Source organism: Saimiri boliviensis, chromosome 6 (genome assembly GCF_048565385.1).
Source record: "Saimiri boliviensis isolate mSaiBol1 chromosome 6, mSaiBol1.pri, whole genome shotgun sequence".
NCBI classification, from domain to species: Eukaryota; Metazoa; Chordata; class Mammalia; order Primates; family Cebidae; genus Saimiri; species Saimiri boliviensis.
Genome location: NC_133454.1, coordinates 71,529,116 through 71,550,604, shown reverse-complemented (window position 1 = coordinate 71,550,604; position 21,489 = coordinate 71,529,116). Strand labels below are relative to the sequence as shown.

The 21,489-nt window shown below is 40.6% G+C and overlaps 1 protein-coding gene across 8 annotated transcripts in view; it reads right to left on the bottom strand.

The window, feature by feature from the left end:
• C2CD3 (C2 domain containing 3 centriole elongation regulator) overlaps positions 1-21,489 on the bottom strand; it is a 161,352-nt gene that overhangs the window by 25,707 nt on the left and 114,156 nt on the right. For 7 of the 8 annotated variants that reach the window (XM_039471508.2, XM_074400942.1, XM_074400940.1 and 4 more), the window contains 6 exons: positions 19,350-19,488; positions 16,514-16,578; positions 10,843-11,048; positions 9,723-9,856; positions 3,755-3,916; positions 629-849 (listed from right to left, as the gene is read on the bottom strand). In XM_039471508.2, the coding sequence (XP_039327442.1) occupies positions 629-849; positions 3,755-3,916; positions 9,723-9,856; positions 10,843-11,048; positions 16,514-16,578; positions 19,350-19,488 (927 nt within the window). The other variant, XM_074400943.1, reaches the window with a different exon arrangement.

Below are 21,489 nucleotides of genomic sequence, written 5' to 3'. Positions count from 1 at the left end.
ATAATACTGATGCCTGGGTTCCACCTCAGAGATTCTGTTGACCTATAGTACAGCCTGGGCATGGGGTTTTTTAAAAGTCCCTCAATAATTCCAATATGCAGCTAAAGTGAGAACCACTGCTTTAAAGGGGTTTTTCAAAGGTTGGACTATGAACCACTAACATCCAGAATCATCGAGGGTGATTGGTAAAAGTGCAGACTTCTGGGCTCTGTGAATTAGAATTTTAAATATCTTTGTTGTTGATCATTTTCTCAGAGTGGCACAAGTTTAAGAACTGCTATTAAGAAACCACTCATCGAATCTACCCCACTCTTTTCTTGGCTGGGGAAACTGAAGCCCAAGAAGGGAAATGACATGTTCAGAGTCAGACCCTGAGTCTGTACCAGAAGTCCCTCAAGGACCTGGGTCAGTTCAATGTTCCTTCCATTGTCCCATGTTGCTGTGCCATACTATTATGTCCCTCATTTTCAAAAGCAAGATGGTTTTAAAAAAGAAAACAAAGGGAAGAGGGTGAAAACAGTTGGGCTCTATTTGTCATAAGTGCTTATCTGAAGGAAAACATTTAAATGCTTTTTGAATTGGCACCCAGTGACTGTAACATCTTGGTAAGAAAGGATCTAAGTCATACCCGTGATTAAGGAGCTGACTTGCAACACCAGGTTACTGGATTTCTCCAGGATGCACTGGCTCCCAGGGTCTAGGCTGCTGGCTCCTGGACCAGGATGGTCCCTACAGCTCTCCTGGTGCTGTGAGATGGCTATATGAGTCTGAGGGCTGAGGGGTAGGAAAGGCTTCGTAAGCTTCTGGCTGAAGTACCGCTGGATCTGATCAAGCTCACTCAGATTCTTCCTATCAACAAAAAGGAGAGAAGACAAAGGGTCATTCACAGAGATTATGAACATCTTTTATGTCTCCTGGACACTACCACTTGAGCCAAAGCCTTAACACCTCTCACCTGGTCTACTAATATACTAAGGCCCTCTCTCTCCAATCCACTAACTCATTCTTCACTTCTCTGACTGCAATCCTGCTGCTGGGGACAACTTTCTCTCCCTTTTGTCTGTCTAATGTGATTCCACTTCTGATGTCCAGCAAAAATGCCACTTCCTCAGAAAGGAACCATTCTTGACCATCTTTCCAGTCTTTATTTCTCTTTACTTTGACAGAATAGAGTCCTACTCTGGGCTTTGCTACCTCATAACCAATCCTGATCTTTCAGGCAAGTGACTTCTAAAAAGCCTTCCCTGACTCTAAATTAGTTTAGGGGCTCCTCTTTCATGCTCCAGTTGTTTCTGCACTCTTCTATCACTTCACTCATTTATTTCACATCTATTTCCCCTGATGTACAGTGAGCTCTGTGCCAATTCCTTTATGTCTACTGCACCCAGCATAGTGCTTGGCACAAAAGAATGTTGCATGGATAAAAGGACATAAATAAGTGATTTAAAAAATCTGTTTAAAAGCCTTAATAGGGCCACATTCTCAACACTCTCCAATAAGAAATCACACCAACCTTCACTTGCATAGGATTTTGTATTTATGCTTTTAAACATATTATCTTGTTTAATTTTCAGCTAACCATATAAGAGCAGTAATTATAAATAAGGAACTTGAGGTTCAGAGAACTTAAGTGACTTGTCCAGAGCAAGGAGCAGAATGTAGCTACTCAGAATTTGGGACTCCAAGTCTTATACTTTTTCTACAACAGATGGGCTCTGTTTCAGCTGGGTCCATTTGTTCCTCATACTTCTGCTGATACTGGAACCCAAGTTCAAGCAACTCCCTGCTCTGTTTCTATTCCATTCAACTTTTAAGGTTGCAGCTTACATTTCTTCTTTCCAAAGGCCATTATCCCAAATCACTGGACCAGCTGTCCCTTAAACTTGTTCACTCTCATCATTTCATACATCAAACCTTTTCTTAGATTTTCCCTTGTTTCATTATATGTTAGTTCAGTTTCCCTAAGTAGGCCACGAGCATGTCGGAACAGAAGATATATCTCAAACTTCTCTCTTTCCTTAGTATACTCAATGTGCTTGGTACAATCAACACAACATAGACACTAAACACCTGTGATACTAAGTACTTGTGACCCCCATCTCTACTAAATACAGTAACTTAGCTGGGTGTGGTTGTGGGCGCCTGTCATCCCAGCTACTTGGGAGGCTGAGGCAGGGGAATCACTTGAACCTGGAAGGCAGAGGTTGCAGTGGGCTGAGATTACATCACTGCACTCCAGCCCGAGTAACAGTGCAAGACTCTGTCTCAATCAATCAATCAATCAATCAACCAACCAACCAACCAACCAACAAAACAAGCTGGGAGCCACGGTGGCTCAGGCCTGTTGTCCTGGTGAATAAGGAGGCGAGGCCAGGTGTTCGAGACAAGCCTGGGTAGCATAGGAAGCTTTCATCTATATAACACACTAACACAAAATCTTTTAAACACTTTTTTCCTTAAACTTTACATACTCTCCTCCTTACCTTCCCCCAACACTTTTCACTTAAGAATAACTGTTCTAAGTGTCAAGCTCTTAGTCTGACATTCAAGGACCTTCATGATCTGACTCTTATAAAACTCATCCTGCTGGGCGTGGTGGCTCAAGCCTGTAATCCCAGCACTTTGGGAGGCCAAGGCGGGTGGATCATGAGGTCAAGAGATCAAGACCATCCTGGTCAACATGGTGAAACTCCGTCTCTACTAAAAATACAAAAATTTAGCTGGGCATGGTGGTGCACGCCTGTAGTCCCAGCTACTCGGGAGGCTGAGGCAGGAGAATTGCTTGAACCCAGGAGACGAAGGTTGCGGTGAGCCAAGATTGTGCCATTGAACTCCAGCCTGGATAACAAGAGTGAAACTCCGTCTCAAAAAAACAAAAACAAAAACAAAAACAACAACAACAAAAAAACAAAAAAACTCATCCTGCTCCTTCCATCTTATGCTCAGCTTTTTCCTGTATGCACCGCTGGCATTTCCCCAAACTTGACTTGCCCCTGAGCCTTGGCATAAGTTCTTTCCATACAGAATGCCCCTCAAAGACCAGTTCAAATGTGACTTCTTTAAATCTTTCTAGGATCAATCCAGAATGTTAGGCATTCCCCTCTCTACTTTTGGCCAGGAAAACTGCAGCTTTTACTACCCTGCATTATAATTATTTGGCAACATGGCTATCTCCTCCACTCAGATGGGCAGAGCAAAGATTGAAGGTCAGGTCTATCTGACTTTGAGGCTGTGTCCTTCCCACTGTACCACACTTTTCATTAGATGAGCTAGGGGCTGATTTAGCTCATCAATCATGGCCCTTTCAATTCTCACAGTGATTCTCTGGCTCAGATGCTAACTAAACTAAGAAAGGAACAGAAAAGAGTTAACAGGAGAGAGGCTGGTCTGGAAGAAGTCATGGTTGTGAGTATAAAGACAGTGGGCAGGATGAAGCTTTGTAAGTTCTGAAGAGGGCGAGAGGTTGTGAGATGTGGTTATTATTACGTTTTGGTGAACAACCTGAAGCTCTTGCATTTACAGGTGGATCAGTAACAGAGCCCCTGAAGGAATGGACAGTCCCAAGCTAATACAGATTCATCTATGAGAAATCCCATGAGGCTCCAGGGTCCAACCTGATACTAACATGCAAAAGAGCCCTCTACTAAAGTTCCTACGTGGGTGGCAGGTGATCGAAAAGCAGTAATGTACATTGCCATTTCTCATTCACCTTGTTCTCTACGGTTTCCTGCATCCCATCTCAGCAGAGCCTCACCTGAGAGAAGTCAGAATGGAGGTTTGGGAGGACAAGGGTGATGTGGTCAGTTTGTCATCACATGGCAAGAGTGCCTCTCCCTGATGCAGGGATTCATGAAATCGGCGAATGTTCTGCACATGCTCTTCATGGCGTGATGCTTGGCTTCTTGTGGTACCACTTCTGTCAAAAAAGAAAAAGGGAGCAAAATAAATTACCAATCAATGAGAACACTCCTAGTGTGACAATAAACAAATCACTATTCTGAAATGGAACTGCGAATCTATCCCACTACCACAGTTCTAGCCTTATCATCTCTTGCCTGGATTATAAATGTCTCCAAAATAATCTTGTCTTCAATCTTGCCTACCTGCTTTTAATTCTTTCTTCACAACAAGCAGAGTGATTTTTCTAAAACATAAATCTGCCTGAGGGTGGTGGCTCATGCCTATAATCCCAGCACTTTGGCAGGCCAAGATGAGTGGTTCACTTGAGACCAGAAGTTTGAGACCAGCCTGGCCAATATGGCGAAACCCTGTCTCTATTAAAAATACAAAAATTAGCTGGGTGTGGTGGTGAGTTCTTGTAATCCCAGTTACTCTAGAGGCCGAGGCAGGAGAATCACTTGAACCTGGGAGGTAGAGTAAGCTGAAATCACACCACTGCACTCCAGCATGAGTGACACAGTGAGACTCTGTCTTAAAAAACAACAACAAAAACCCAAAACCCAAAAGCCTGAAGTAATAACAACAAGAACAACAATATATTTGGAGTCCTTATCATATGCCAAACCCTGTTATAAGCATTCAACACATATTACGCCATGTAATCACCACCATTCCTTTCTAGCTTTGGCTTTTAGACAAATCTCAAATTCCTGAGCATGGTATTCAAGAATGTGAATCCAACAATCTTTTCTAAATTCACACCTTTATTGAGATATAATTCATATGCCATACAATTCACCTATTTAAAGTATATTATTCAATGGTTTTTATTATACTCAGAGTTACCTGTTACCAGAATCAGTTTAGAATATTTTTACAATTTGTAAAACAACCTCATACTCATTAGGAATCATTCCACATTTCCCAGCCCTAGGCAACTACTAATTTATTTTCTGCCTCCATAGGTTTGCCCATTCTAGATATTTCATATAATGGACATACAGTATGTGTTTTTTTTATGACTGGCTTCTTTCATTTAGCAGGCCGTTTTCAAGCTTCACCTGTAGTATAACATGCATGTATGTATCAGTCCTTCATACTTTTTTACAGCTGAATAATATTCTGTTGGATATACCACATTTTGTTTATCTACTCCTCAGTTGATGGGCATGAGTTGTCTCTACTTTTTGGTTATTAGGAATAACGCTGCTACAAACATTAAGGGTACAAGTTTCTATGTGGACATATGTTTTCATTTCTTTTGGGCACAGAAGAATTACTGGGTCATATGGTTAATCCATGTTTAACCTTTTAAGAAACTGCTAGATTATTTTTCAGTGCATCTGCAGCATTTTACAATCCCACCAGCAATGTATAAGGGTTCCAATTTATCCACAAAGGCTTGAGATAACTTTTTTAAAAAATATAGTCATGTGCATGTGAAGTGGTACTTCATTGTGGTTTTGATTTGCATCTTTTACTGTGATTATTGGCTATTTGTATTTTTTTTTTAAAGAAATGTCTATTCAGATCCTTTGCCCATTTTTAAAAGGAGTTATTTGCTTTTTATTATTGAGTTGTAAGAGTTCTTTATATACTCTATATATTATTTTGAGGCAGGGTCTCACTTTGTCTCCCAGACTGGAGTGCAGTGGTGTGATCATGGTTCAATGCAGCCCCAACTTCCTGGGCTCAAGTGATTCTCCCAACTCAGCCTCCTGAGTAGCTAAGACCACAGATGCACACCACCACGTTGGACTAGTTTTTAAAATCTTTTTGTGGAGATGGGCTCTCACCATGTTGCCCATCCCTATAAAAAATAAGGTGGACTTGATCTCCTGAGGTGAAGCGATCCTCCCACCTCAGCCTCCCCAAGTGCTAGGATTACAGGTATGAACCACTGCACCTGGTTCCCTTTATATGCTCTAGATATGAGATCTACAACTTGCAAATATTTTCTCCCATTCTGTGGGTTGTCTTTTCACTTTCTTGATGGTATCACTTGTAGTGTGAAAATTCCTAGTTTTAAATATTTATTTTTATAAGTTCAATTTGTATTTTAGATCCAGGGGGTATAGAAGGATGCTGAGGTTTGGGATATGAATGATCCCATCACCCAGGTATTAAGCATATTATCCAACAGTTTTTCAACTTTTGTCCTCCTCCCTTTCTCCTCCCTCTAGTAGTCCCTAGTTTCTCTTGTTGCTATCTTTATGTCCATGAGTACCCAATGCTTAGCTACTACTTTTAGGGAGAACATGCAGTATTTGGTTTTCTGTTCCTGTGTTAATTAGCTTATAATGGCCTCCAGCTGCAACCACATTGTTGCAAAGGATGTGATTTTTTTTTTAAATGGCATTTTTAATTTTGATAAACCTATTTTTTTTTTTTTTTTTTTTTTTTTTGAGACAGGGTCTCACTCTGTTGCCCAGGTTGGAGTGCAGTGGTGTGATCCTGGCTCACTGCAAGCTCTGCCTCCCAGGTTCAAGCAATTCTCCTGCCTCAGCCTCCTAAGTAGCTGGGAATACAGGTGCGTGCCACCACATCTGGCTAATTTTTTGTATTTTTAGTATAGATGGGGTTCCACCATGTTAGCCAGGATGGTCTTGATCTCCTGACCTCATGATCTGCCCACTTCAGCCTCCTAAAGGGCTGGGATTACAGGCGTGAGCCACTGTGCCCAGCCCAGTTTTTTTTCTTTTGTTGCTTGTGCTTTGGGTGTCATTTCCTAAGGAATTATTGTCTAATCCAAGCTCATCAAGATTTACTTCTCTGTTTCCTAGGAAGAGTTTTACAGTTTTAGTTCTTACATTTACATATATGACCAATTTGAAGTTGAAGTTAATTTTTGTGTATGGTGTGAGGAAGGGGTCCAACTTCAATCACTTGCATGTGAATATCCAGTTGTTCTAGTACCATTTATAGAAGAGACTATTCTTTCTTCATTAGTCTTGGTATCCTTGTTGAAAATTAGTTTACCACAGACACATGGGTTTATTTTGAGATTATCAATTCAATTCCATGGATTTATATTTCTATCCTTGTACCTTGTACTGTTTTGTTTATAGTAGCATTGTAGTAAGCTTTGGAATTAGGGACTCTGTACCTTTTTCAAGGTTGTTTTGCCTATTCTGTGTGCCTTGAATTTCCATATTAATTTTAAGTTCAGCTTGTCCATTTCCACAAAGCCAGAAGGAATTTTCATAGGGATTGTGTTGAATCTGTAGATCAATGCAGAGAATATGGCCATCATAACAATATTAAGTCTTCTAATCCATAAATATGGATGTCTTTCATTTTATTTAGATCCTTTTCAAGTTTCTTTTTTTTGCAGAGAGTCTTACTCTGCCACCTAGGCTGAAGTACAGTGGCACAAACATGGCTCTCTATAGCCTGGACCTCCTAGGCTCAAGCAATTCTCCTGTCTCAGTCTCCTGAGTAGCTGAGACTGCAGGTGTGCACCACTATGCCTGGCTAATTCTTTTGATTTTTTTGTAGAGATAGAGTCCCCACTTTGTTGCCCAGGCTGGTCTCAAACTCCTGAGCTCAAGTGATCCTCTCACCTTGGCCTCTCAAAGTGCTAGGATTATAGCATGAGTGACCACAGCCAGCCTCAATTTCATTTTTGGTTATTCATTGTTGGTACACAGAAATACAATTGATTTTGAAAATTATGTTTTAAAAGTTTGTTTCAATTTATAATATGGTAAAAATTGATAGATATAACTTGCATAAACCTGTTTGGGTCATCAATAATTTTTAATAGTCTAAAAGGGTTTTAAAGTGAAAATGTTTGAGAACCACTGCTTTATCAATGTGTAACTGAGATAAAATAAACTTTACATATTTAAAGAATACAATTTGATGAATTTTAACACATGTATATACCCAAGGAAACCAATACCACAAATAATGAATATTATCTACCACCTCCAAAAGTTTCTTCTTGTCTTTTGCAATTCCTTCCTCCTTTCCTCCTTATTCATCCTGCCTTGTCCCTAGGCATCCCTTGAATTGCTTTCTGTCATTATAGGTTAGCATGCATTTTCTAGGATTTTATATAAATGGAATCATACACAATGTACTTTTACATTTTTTTAAGAGACAGGTTCTCACTCTGTCACACAGGCTGGAGTGCAATTTTAGCTCACTGCCCCCTTAATACCTGGGCTTAAGTGAGCCTCCTGCCTCAACCTCACAAGTAGCCTGGACTACAGGCAGGTGTCACCACACCCAGAAAATTTTTAATTTTTCTGTGGAGATGGGGTCTCACTGTGTTGTCCAGAATCATTTTGAACTCCTGGCCTTAAGCAATCCTCCCACTTCAGACTCGTAAAGCACTGAGATTATAGGCCTGAGTCACCATGGCTGACACAATGTACTCTTTTTCATCTAGCTTCTCTTCCTTAGCATAATTATTTTGATATTCATTTTGTTGTCTATCAATAATGCACTTCTTCTTATTTTTGAGTAGTGTATTTCATTATATGGATACACCACAATTTGGTTATTTTTCACCTCTTTGTCGATGGACATCTGAGTTGTTTACAGTTTTTGGTTATTACAAATACAGCACAAAGATCAGAAAGTTTGGAAACTGTTGTTCCAGGCATTTCACATGTATTATTAGTAATAAAACCTCTCTCTTAAGGCTGCCGTGAAAACCCACTGGGCTAATGTACATAAAGTACATATTAATGTGAGTTATTTTTATTCTCATTTACTCTTCATAACAGCCCTTGAGGTATATATTATTTTCATTTAACAAATTAGAAAGCTAAAGCACCTAGTAAGTGGTAAAGCTAGGATAGGATTCCAGATCTGTCTGATCTCAGAGCCCACTTCTCCACCCTGTCCCTTGAGTAAGGCAGGGTCAGGAAGAGCTGGATCTCTGGCAAGATGGTTAGAGAGGAAATTATAGCCTAGCCTTAAACAACTGTCTGTATATAATATGAGACTTTGATGTGGCCCTTCTGAAGTGGTAACAGGGACATCTTTATGTGAACAAAAGGCAAACCATTAAACTTTTAGCTTTTAAAATTACTGAAGAGTGGGCACCAGAGATACCCTCATCCTACCCATGTGTCTCACTGATCGGCTATTGTCAAAGTGACACTTGGAAGATCTCTTTATGTGGTAAGCAAGTAGAAAACTATGTAGTCCTGAATTGGGCCTTAGAGTGGTTACATGCTATTAGTGCCTTTCTTGGAATACAGGGTCTGCTCAGTATCTACTCTTGTAGGAACGGCTGCTGTAGAGGAAGATTCCCTGCCCTTTCCCTGAGCTGGAGAGAAAGACACAGGAAAGACTCTGGTGTAGGCAGTGGGGTGCCAAATGATACTAGGGCCTGTAAGGAGGTGGAGTGGAAAGCAGCAACCTTACTCTTAGACCCTGTCCTTGTACAGGATGGGACATGTTCTAGCCCTGAGAGCTATAAGCATATTCAAGGCTGGCTTAGTGAAAAGGATAGACCAGTTGTTTTGTAAAATCAACTGGGACATAGTTTTGGGAGGGGAAAGAAGATGTATTTCTCATACAGTTGATGACTGAGTTTAGGGATAAAGGTTAAAGGCCTTTGAGGGTATCAGAAATTTGTCCTTTGTACTAAAGTGACCTTTTTGATAGTGGTACAAATTCCAGCTCCTATCTTATAAAAACTTTATTTTCATAGGATCTTGGGGTTTTTGGAGTTGTGAAAGAAGATCAACAAAGCTCTTACTCTGCCTTGTTTCTTCTACTAATAAAGGAAAGAGAAAAATAAGCTAGTTCACACACTTCCACTTTTTAACCCCATTTCTTTTCATCGTCAAGAATTTACTCACCTCTCAGGGGAGGAGAAATCAAGCTCCTTTGAGGAGATGTGAGTAAGTTGGTCTAGGGTCTGCCTTGCCATGTGACTGGATAATGCAGCATACATATCAGAGGCAGGGAAGGAAAAGGGACTGTATCCTGGGATCTGTAAACACAACAAGAAAAATGGTACACTTGTCTCCATAAGCCCATTTAGAACAAAGCAGCATATAAATAAATTTGTAAAATTTATTGTGTGCATTTACTGAATACTTTGTGTTAAACACTGTGCTAAATAATTTACATATATTTTCTCAATTATAATCTTATGAGACAAGTATTATTATCCCCATTTTACAGACTATGCTATCAGATTGCTTTTCAGTTGCTTTATCTGTTTATGCTATTGTTCCTCCAGCTATGAATACACTGTAAAAGCCTGGATGGACATCATTTTACATTTACCTTACATATGAGGATAATCTGGCTGTGAAATTTCTTAAGACTACCAGGATTGGGCTGAAGAAAAGACATTCCTATAAGGGGACCAATGAACTCTGTTTTCTTATGCATGCTTTCATTCAGTATTTATTGATGACCACTCTGTGCCATACCCTGGGCCAGACACGAGAGACAGAGAGTTGAACAAAAAACATAGTCTTTGCCTTGATAGAGCTCCCATATTTTTGTCAATCTGGAAAATTCTTCTTTTACAGTTAAACATCTTGAAAGAGTTGTCTATGCTTACCATGATCAACTTCCCTCTTCCCATTCTTTCAATTATTTTTTTAAATGAAAGACTAATGATGTCAATGTAACAGAGTTGAAAAACAAGTCAATTGATACAGTTTCAGATTCTATATGACAATTAACCTTGTTTTATTTGAAAATTGAGATATAATTAATGTATTATACAATTCACCCTTTTAAAAAGTTCAATTCACTGGTTTTCAGTATATTTAAAGTTGTGTAACCATCATTACTATCTAATTCCAGAACATTTTCATCACCCTAAAAGGTCAGGAAGCTGTTATGGGACACAAAGAGTATATGATGTATTCTATAAGCTGGAAAGTGCCAAACATGAGTAAAGGATCTTCTTATAGGTGAGCACAATCCTTACTGGTTAGGAATGTGAATCTCTATACATACCAATGATCCTGATGTGTCCACTCCACGCCTTGCTTGCTTTTCTTCTTTGAAGTGCATCAAACTCTCCAAAGGTGAGATAGCAACTTTTATCTGCCCCTGGCACTCTCCACTGAAGTCTGTGATGTTGTACCAGCCACAGACAAACTGGAAGCCAGAAAGAAGTGGGGAGAGGTCCACCGAGGCAAAGCCAATCACCCTCTCCTCATCTGTAGGGGAAAGAGAAGAGCTGGGCAATGTGGCTAGGCATGTCTTGCCACTGAGATTAGAGGCTGCACACAGAGAAGCTGATTCAGGGGATGCAGAAGTTCAGTGATCCCAAAGCCATCAGAGAAGACAGATAATGAAGTTGAGAGAGACTGGAAACCAAAGTCTGCCTCCCCTCTTAGGAATTCCCTTTCCGTATGGTGGGAAAAAGCTGGCAGGTGTGCACTTCATTTTCTCTCTCTCTCTCTCTCTTTTTTTTTTTTTTTAAGAGATGAGGCCTCACTCTGTTGTCCAGGTTGCAGTGAAGTAGCATGATCATAGTTCACTGCAGCCATGAACTCCTAAATTCAAGCAATCCTTTCTCTTCAGCCTCCCAAGTAGCTAGAACTACAGGCATACACCACCATGCCCAGCTAATTTTTAATTTAGTTTTTTGTTGAGATGCGGTCTTACTATGTTGCCCAGGTGGTCCTGAACCCCCAGCCTCAAGTGATCCCCCTGCATCAGGCTCCCAAAGTGTTGGGATTATACATGTGAGCCACTCTGCCTAGCTGGTCCTCTTGATATAAGCAATTTGAAAACATTACTAAACTTAAGAACTTATTTTTCCTAGGCAATCATGTCTCAGTGATTTTTCTCAGGGCAATATGTCTTACAATGATAGAATTATGAGAGATTTGCATTTTCCTATTGGTACTTCTCTGTATTTTCAAAATTTTCTACATATGTACTATATTTAATTAAGAACAAAATGACACAAAAAGGAAAGACAAATAGACCCCAGGAGACCAGTTCAGGGTGCAAAATGAGCCTGGGCTCAGGCTCTTCTCTATATGGTAAGGGGGTACCTTTAATGACTGAGAAGATTCCCTTTTTATCAGACAAGCTACCATGCAATGACCTTCATTCTCATACTCTTTACTATTTATTCCTTGTTTCTGACATGAAGAAGCTGAGGATAGACAGGCCTCTTCACTTCATGAATTTCTATTTTATATAGGCTCCATTCTGCATAGTGAAATCAAAGGCTGGATCTACCAAATATTGATACGACTATAGCTTTATAAACTGCTAAATGAATCAAGGAATGAAAATTTTCCAGAGGAGTAACTGAAGTTCCCACAGTTCCTTGGGCACACTCATGGTGACACTAAATTCATCACATATTGCATAACATTTGTTTGGACAGCTTATTGTCCTTTAGAATGGAACCCAGCTAAAAGATGAGAAAGGTATTAAACTATGTTCTCTACACTCTCCATACCTGGCATAACATCTTCCCACATGAAAAACTTGGTAAGTATCCACTGAAAATACAAGTGAGCTAGCCAACCTAGGGTAGGACAAAGGAGCAGTGTGCCAGAATAGTAAATCTAGGTATGGCTTTGGAAAATACATTCCTCTAACTCCCTGAGTTTCAGTCACACACATATAATGAGAAGTATTGAACCAGATTCAAGATCCCCTTTAGTTGAGCATGGTGGCTCATGTGTGTAATCCCAGCACTTTAGGAGGTCGAGGAGGAAGGGCTGCTTAAGGTCACAAGTTTGAGACCAGTCTGGGCAACATGGCATGACCCCATCTCTAAAAAAATAAAAAAATTATGGGGTGTGGTGGTACATGCTTGTAGTCCCAGCTACTTGGGAGGCTGAGGTGGGAGGACTGCTTGAGCCCAGGAGTTCACGGCTGCAGTGAGCCATAATCCCACTACTGTACTGCAGCCTGGGAAACAAAGTGAAGTCCTGAATCAAAAAAGAAAAAACAAAGATCCCTTTCAATTTGGAAAAGTCTTTGATTTTACAAACACTTGAAGCTGTATTCCCCAGACTGGGGGTCAAGTAATTCTTACCCACTGGGGTGACATATGAAGGAGGGTTCTGCCAAAATGAAAGTAATACAACCTAAACATACTTTGTTATACCCGAGGGAGTTTAAACAGAAGTGCCACGCTCTGAGTTTGTTGAGAGTCCACTTTTAATGCTGGTGTTCGACAGTCAGCTGGAGCTCAAACCTCTCGGCCCAGAACAAAGGGCAGTCAACATTTTTATACCAGTTTTGGGTCAGGGGGCAGTAAGCAGATCATTACAGAAGTAGAAGGAGCAAGTTAAGGGAAGGGGGGTGGTGCTTAACAAAAAAGTTCTGCTTAAAGTTGTTTTTTACTCAGGATGTGGGATAAGCAGTTGCACGATTACAAGTACAGGATGTATAGGCCAGTGGGATCTGTTTCTCAGAAAATCGTTTACAAAGATGCCAGGTGTCTCAGACCACAAGCTCTCAGAACAGAATGCCCTACATAGCTCAGGGTGGGCAAAATGGAGTTGGCAGGATTGTTTAAAATGTATTCATCACAGCCAAGCTAGGGTATTTCAATTTGAGGAGTGCTTTGGCTAAGCAGATCATGGAGAAAAGGAATGGCTTGGAAGAGTTAAATTTAACATCAGATTTAGCAGGACAACCCACTATTCTCCCTTTGCAGTTTATGTTCTAGTCATCAAGAACTTCCCTCAACTCTTTCTTGACTTGAGGCTTTGCATTTGTTTTCCTTCTGACTACAGTTAAGTCCTGCCCCTTCATTCCTCAGCTCAGGTGTGCTCCAGGAAGCCTCTTCCGACATCCTAAGTCTGGGTTGGATATCCCCTATCAGAGTACCATGTATTTGCGTAATCATAGTACACTGTACTTTTAATGTCCCATATTGACTATAAGCTCTGTGAGGAGAAGGACCATGCCTGTTTTATTTTACCTTTGTATCCCTAGTACTTAGTATGGTACCTGGCAAAGAATAGAAACTCAAATATCTGCTTAACGCAGCTTGGTTGGATTTGAGTACTTTCTATAATAGATTTGTTGAGTTAGTGTGATAAGGATAGAATTAACCCATTTATATTGGAGTTTGCAAAATTTTGTAAAAAATCAGACCATGGCAATGACCTTGAGCAGTAGGACATAAAAAACTTCCACAAGCTTAGCATTCCAATAATGGAACACTAGGCATAAATGGGTAAGGGAAGAGAGACATTTGTACATACTGAGTAGGGGTCAGTGTGGTCTAGACATTTTCCTCACTTTCATTTATGACCAGATCTTACTAAGACCCTCTAGGAGTCCTGGAAGGTAGGAAATGTATTTTATTCTCTATATCTCAATAGTCCTAGCATTGTACCTGACACATAGTAGACATAATAATAAAAATAGCTTCATTTATTAAGCAACAATTATGTGCCAAGTACCTTACATATATTATCTCTAATCCTCACAAATCCTGCAAGGCCAGTACTATTATTCTAATTTTATAAATAAGAAAGATAACAGGAAAGAGGTGAAGTGACTTACTTCAGGCCACATAGTTATTACAGTAAACAGCACAGCCAAGATTTAAACCCAGGTCTGTATCAGACCAAAGTTTATTCTCTTTTTCCTGCTAAAGTAAGTGCTGAATTGTGAACTTACTTTAGTAAGTGCTGTTTGAGAATCAGTGTACCAACTTTACAGAGAAGAGAGAAAAAGCCTAGAAAGGAGTGTGGAGCCCAGCTAAATACAGCAGGAATTCCTTGTGTTGATTCAGAAAAAAGGGAGTTATGATAAGCTCTTGCTGCACTTGGAGGAACTAAGTGAATCCAAAGCAGCAACACAGAACTGATCATCAAAACAAGGGATTCACAGCAGCACGCACCAACAGGAGCACTGGCGGAGAGAAAGGTCAATTAATTCCCTTTATATTCTGATTTCTCTCAGGACTTTATTAGGGTTTGAGGTTAGCTCTAACAGTCACCACTGGCAAACAAAAAACTGACTCTGTAGGCTGTGTAGGTGACTCAAAACTAATGAAGATTTGGAAATCAGGGCCTAGCTGGAATCTTAAAGGAGCTAGATTTAGAGGAGATATCTAGTGAGATAAAATTTTCTAAGCTGGGAGATGGTTAGACACCCCTACCACCTCAATTTTCCAAGTTTTCCAATCTTACAAGTATGGTGAAGTACAAACAGTGAAGGCTGTACAACCAGTAAGAACTGGGTTCAAATACTGGCTCCACCAATTCATAGCTATATGACCTTAGTCAAGCCACTAACTTCCCCGGGCTTCAGCTTTTACAGCTATAAAATTAAACTATTTTTACCATCAAGGATTAGAGATGTATGTAAAGTTATTAGCATATTACTGCTCACTAATAAAAATGATGAAAACTGATACGGTACTAGTACTAAGTGTCAGGCCCTTACTTAATTCTGTAAAAACCCCATGAAGTAGGTCCTATTATTATCCTCAATTTTACAGATACGGAAATAGGCACAGAGAAGTCAAGTCATTTACCCAGTGTCACATTGCTACAGTAAGGGGCAGAATTCGCATTTGACTTCAGAGAATCTGGCTTCAGAGTCAAGGCTCTTAATGTTGCTGTGTTATGCCTCTTAATAAAACTGGGTTCAAAGACCACAATATCAGCACATCCCTCTTGGAAAGGATCTTAAAATAACAAAAATTATGTGGTTGGACTCTTGTCTTGTGTACTACCTGAAAATGCAAGGGTCTTGGTTAATAAGTCAGAGTCAACAGAAGGCTTAACAGCATCATACAAAAGTGGGGAGAAACCACTTGTCTGTGGCAGGCTGTACATTACGATGGTTGGCAGATACAACTGGAAAGACTCAAATGTACTTGGATTTCTGCACTAAGCAGGTAGTCAAACAAAATTAAATAATTTTTAAGTACTTGAATTCTGCAGAGAATAGCCCAGGTGTGGTGGCTCATGCCTGTAGTCTCAACCCTTTGGAAGACCAAGGCTGGAAGATGGCTTGAGCCCAGGAGTTAGAGATCAGCCTGGCAACATAGTGAGACCTTGTCTGTACAAAATAAAATAATTAGCTAGGCATGGTGGTGCATGCTTGTGGTCCCTGCTACTCAGGAGGCTGAGGTGATCATGCCACTGCACTCCAGCCTAGGTGACAGAGAGACTATTTAAAAAAAAATTTTTTTTTTTTTTTTTTTTTTTTTTTGAGATGGAGTTTCGCTCTTGTTACCCAGGCTGGAGTGCAATGGCGCGATCTCGGCTCACCGCAACCTCTGCCTCCTGGGTTCAGGCAATTCTCCTGCCTCAGCCTCCTGAGTAGCTGGGATTACAGGCATGTGCCACCATGCCCAGCTGATTTTTGTATTTTTAGTAGAGACGGGGTTTCACCATGTTGACCAGGATGGTCTCAATCTCTTGACCTCGTGATCCACCCGCCTCGGCCTCACAAAGTGTTGGGATTACAGGCGTGAGCCACTGTACCCGGCCAAAATTTTTTTTTTTAAACAGAATAATGTGACCTTCTGTGGGATTACCCTCTACCACATATCTGCACTCCCAGCACCATCAGGAATACTTCACTTGGTTAAAAAAAAAGTATTGGTAAATTGTCAACAGCATATGAGCTTTTTTTTTTTTTTAAACAAGGAAGCAGATATTCTTGTTAACAGAGTTCATACCTCCTTTATGCCAAACTTTGAAGACCAGGGTTTGTTGTGGGTCCAGAAGCAGCTCTTTTGATAGCCTATTAAGAAAAACACAACCACCATAAACAAAGTGTACAGGAACTGCAGGTTTGGAGAATATCTTGTAATTTGCAAAGCACTTTCCCAACACGATTTCATGTTCTTAACTATCTTCTAGGATATATTTTTATCTTCACAGTTAAAATGAGGATACAGAAGCTCAGAGAGGTTAACTTGCCAAGACTTGAAAATAGGCTCCGCTGATACAATGTTTCCTCCCCATCACTCCCAAAGTTTCCCTAAGACAGAGGAGGAAGTATGGAAAAGAAGTTCCTCAACATGCATTTAAGAGTTTTATTGGAAACTCTTGGGTAAGGATTCTTCTTATGCCTTAGAATGAGAGAATGGTGAGAAGGCAAGAGGAGGAGAAAAAGAACATTTACTGAGTGCCTACCTTGGGCAAGGCATGGTACCAAGTGTTTCATATACATTTAATCTGCACAAAAGCCTATAACATGGACATTATTATCCTTATTTTACAGATGATAAGTACCAAGACCAGTTCGGCTGTAGAAACTCCAACCCAGGTGGCACAGAACGCATTAAGAAGCAGACCCCCAGATAGAACAGCAAAGTGGGACTATCCAGGGGCCAACGGCCTTCCGAGCTGAGAGCCTCAGAGGGCTGACAGCATTCTGGGCTGAGGGCCTTGAGCAGACGCTGACCCACGTACTCTCTCTGAACAGGTGATAATTATTAACAAACAGGTGTTCTGTTTTCTCATAGAACCAAGATAAACTAGGTAGGCAGCGTGTGCCTGCTTACCACTGATCAAGGACAAACCAGAAAGTATTCTCCACGAGGAAGCCACGGGGGCAGGGTCACATACCCGTGCTTAAAGAATTGTTTTAACTGGTGTATGATATACATATACTGTTTTGCTACTTTAGAATGCCCCAAATAGTTTTCCACTGAGGGGTGGGGGCAGCCAGGTTTTCCTTGCCATCGTTCTTCTTAGTAAACAATATATTCTATCATACACTCAGCATTTCTCAACAGATAAGGTTGGGCTCAGGTAAAATGGTTTGCTTGAGGTCAGGAAGCAGTAGGGCTGGGATTTGAACCCTGGCTTGCCTGACTTCAATGCTACACCATGCAGAGGCAAGGCAACAAAATAAGAAAATGCCTAAGTTTCATACCAGATAAAGAAGCTGAAGTAGAATCCACTGAGCACCTCCAATACATTTATATATGATATAAATTACAGTTTTAAATGACAAAGCTTTGGAAAGTTCCAAACCAGGTGCCAGTGCTCGAGGTAAGCAAGATGGAGATCCAGGGAAAATCAAGTGACTCCCCAACACCACTTGGGAAGTGAAGAGAGCCTACTTCAAGACCAATGAGGGGCATGGTGCTAAAGTGAAACAAATATTGGTCAGAGATTCTAATTCCAGCTAGGAGTCAAAAGACTCACCTTTGAATTTTAGCTCTACTATTATCACTTGAGTGACTCTGGCCACGCACTTAGCTTTTTCCAGGCCTGATTCTCTCACCTGTTAAATGGGATAATACCATCTACCTGCAAGTTGCTGTGAAGATCAAAGGAAACAATTTTGTGGCAAAGGAATTATAAACAGTGCCATTATTCATTTTCCTTCCAATCCTGCCTCTGTTACCAACAGACTATGTAACCTCCCTGGGCCACAGTCTCCTCAACTGTAAAGTGAAGAGATGAAATCAGGAGATTGCTAATGGCCCTTCATCAAATTCATGAAGTTTTGTAATTACATTAGGTTTTTAGGTGTGAATGAACACATCACCTCCACTTAGAAGCTCAGTCCTCTGTTTTCCTGCCTTTGGGGACAATTTGGTATTTTATATAAAGTACTCTGGCCACTATGGCCAGAATTTCTATAATTTCCAGTAAGTCACCATACATAGTACTGAGTTTTCACTGCAGTTCTAGCTCCTAACTCAGGCCAGCCTCTCAAATTACAAAACGCTGAACATGTGACCAACTGCCGAGACTCAAGTACACAAACACTGTGAGAAAACAGAAGACCAGACACCATGGGTATGGCTAGTGTAGGTGCCAAGAATTAAACTTTGTAAGTTTAATGTCAGTCAATCAATCACATAATAAACTGATAAAGTTTAATTCTTGGCCCCCTTATTCACCTGGATAACTTATATACATTCTTCAATATTTAGCTGAGGTGTCTTATTTATGAAGCCTTTCCTGGACTTCTAGTTTGGCCTAAATAATCTTTTTTCCTGAGCTTTACCAGCACCCCCTTCTTATTCCTCTTTATTGTAATTTTTGAGACAGGGTCTTGCTATATTGCCCAGACTGGTCTTGAACTCCTGGGCTCCTGCTAAGGTGGGAGGAGCTCAAGTGATCCTTCCACCTCAGCTCCACAATGCACAACGCCACCCCGTCCCTCCCCCAGTAGCTGGGATTACAGGCATGTTTCAGCACCCCTAGCCTGGTGGTAATTTGTTATTGATATACTTTCCTAGGTTAAGACCATGAACTCTTCAATTGCATGGAGTATCTGAATCATCTTTAATTCCAAGTGCCTAAAACAGAGAGGTCCTCTCACCGAATAATTTTTGAGCATGCTGAGAAGTGTTAAAAACGCTAAAACAAAACCTTTAAACCACTGCTTGCTGTGAATTCATAAACACTATGATTAAATAATTGCTTGGATAAGAAAAGCATTTTCCAGGTCAGCTCAAAAATTGTGTTGGTTATATTCCTTGCTCTGACTTTGTGTCTTCGAACAAAAAACAGATTCTGGAAGGTTGACGAACAACAGATAATACAAACCTTGACTGCTGTTGAAAGTTCCAGATGGGGGAATCTGTGTTTTCAATCACTTGGGTGTATACAGGAGATGACTCATTGGCTACTGCAAAGGATACGCAACAACTGGGTATCGATACTTTCCGCTCTGTCAAGGGGCTCCCTGAAATAGAATATAGTGGAATGACTGTACTTTAGGGTACCAGAGAAGCCTCAGATTATTCAGGTGCAAGCACGACTATTCCTGGCCCTCTTCTACCTTCTATGGGGTCTTTGCTCAAGCTATCCCCTGTGTCTCTGAAACGTTTTCAGGCTAAGTGTGGTGGCTCAAGCCTGTAATCCCAGCATGTTGGGAGGCCAAGGTAGGAGGACAGCTTGGGCACAGGAATTCAAGACCAGCCTGGGCAATATAGTGAGATCCCATGTCTAAAAAAATAAAAAATTAGCCATGCATGGTGGCACATGCCTGTAGTCCCAGCTACTCAGGAGCTGGGAGGATCTCTTGAGTCTGGCAGGCAGAGGCTACAGTAAGCTGAGATTGCACCACTGCACTCTAGCCTGAGCGATGGAGTGAGACCATGTCAATCAATCAATCTATCAATCGATGAAATGTTTTCAGTGACCTTTCTGCTACTACCCTGTCTTTTTAAGACTCAGTTCATAAATATTGCTCAACAAGAAGTGACTTCTCTCATGTCCTATACTTTGTGGGATAATGGAAAACACTGTGTTGAGAGGCAAAAGATAGGATAGAACTACAAAGAGTCCTGAGCCTAAGAGTCAGAGGACCAAACATCAGCTCTGCCATATAGACGCTATGTGACTTTGGGCAAGGAGTATCTAGAGCACAGCTTCTTCAACTGTTAAGTGGGGCATATTATACTTATACTTGCGAAGACGTCGTAAGGAATAAGATAAATACTAAGAGTAAGTAACACTTACATATCACTTACTGTGTGCCAGGCACTGTTCTATGTACTTTATATATATTAACTCATTTAATCCTTACAATCCTACAACCCTGTAAGATAGCTGTTTCTGTCATATAGATTATTTCTATCACATAGATTTCTATCATTATTATTTTTCATTATTTCTATCCTATCATTTCTATCATTATTATTTCTATGATATAGATTTCTAAAAATTAGGGTACTGAGAAATTAAATAAGTTGGTCATATATTTATTAAATAGTAGAACTGAGAGTCCAGTTCAAGCATTCTGGCTTCAGAGTCCATGCTCTAAACTGTCTCCTATATTGCCTCTACTATGGAGTTAACAAATGTAAAATACTGGGTGCTGGTGAGAATACCTAATTTTAATTTTTACAAGATCAGGTTTCCAATGTGGGAGGCTCGGTCAAGTTATTCTGTCTTAAGATAGTGTAAAATGAAGATGGCTGATGATACTAGATCAGGAGTCCCCAAACTTTTTACACAGGGGGCCAGTTCACTGTCCCTCAGACTGTTGGAGGGCCGCCACATACTGTGCTCCTCTCACTGACCACCAATGAAAGAGGTGCCCCTTCCTGAAGTGTGGCGGGGGGCCAGACAAATGGCCTCAGGGGGCCGCATGCGGCCCGCGGGCCGTAGTTTGGGGATGCCTGTACTAGTCTAACTGAGCTGTCCAAGAAAATAACCCACTAGGCGTATGTGGCTATTCAGCTTTAAATTAATTAAAACTAAAGATAAAAATTTTACTTCCTTTGTTGCACTCGCCATTTTTCAAGTGTTCTATAGCCACATGGGGCTAGTGGCTACCATACGGAACATTGAACTCATAGAACATTTCCATCATAGTAGAAAGTTCTTTTGGATAGTACTGAATAATAGAGACTTTACAAAATACAGACTATATATTTCCTGAGATCACTTTGAGCTCTAAAATGCTATGAATGTCCAGATTACAGATGAAGGAAAAGAGATGAGCAGAGCAGAACAGAAGAGAATAGAAATATGTCCTAAACATAATTGACATGCCCCAGGGAACATATTCTGAATGTGTATTTGAACTGGTTTGTCTTCTTTCTGTCTAGTTCAAGAATTCTCCAAATCCATACGCCCACTTCTCCTTGCAGGTGAAGTTCATCTTTGAGGCTCCACTCTTTTCTCTATCTCACTGTTCCTTTCAGTGAGTACTCCTCCAGGGGCCTCAGTCTGTCCC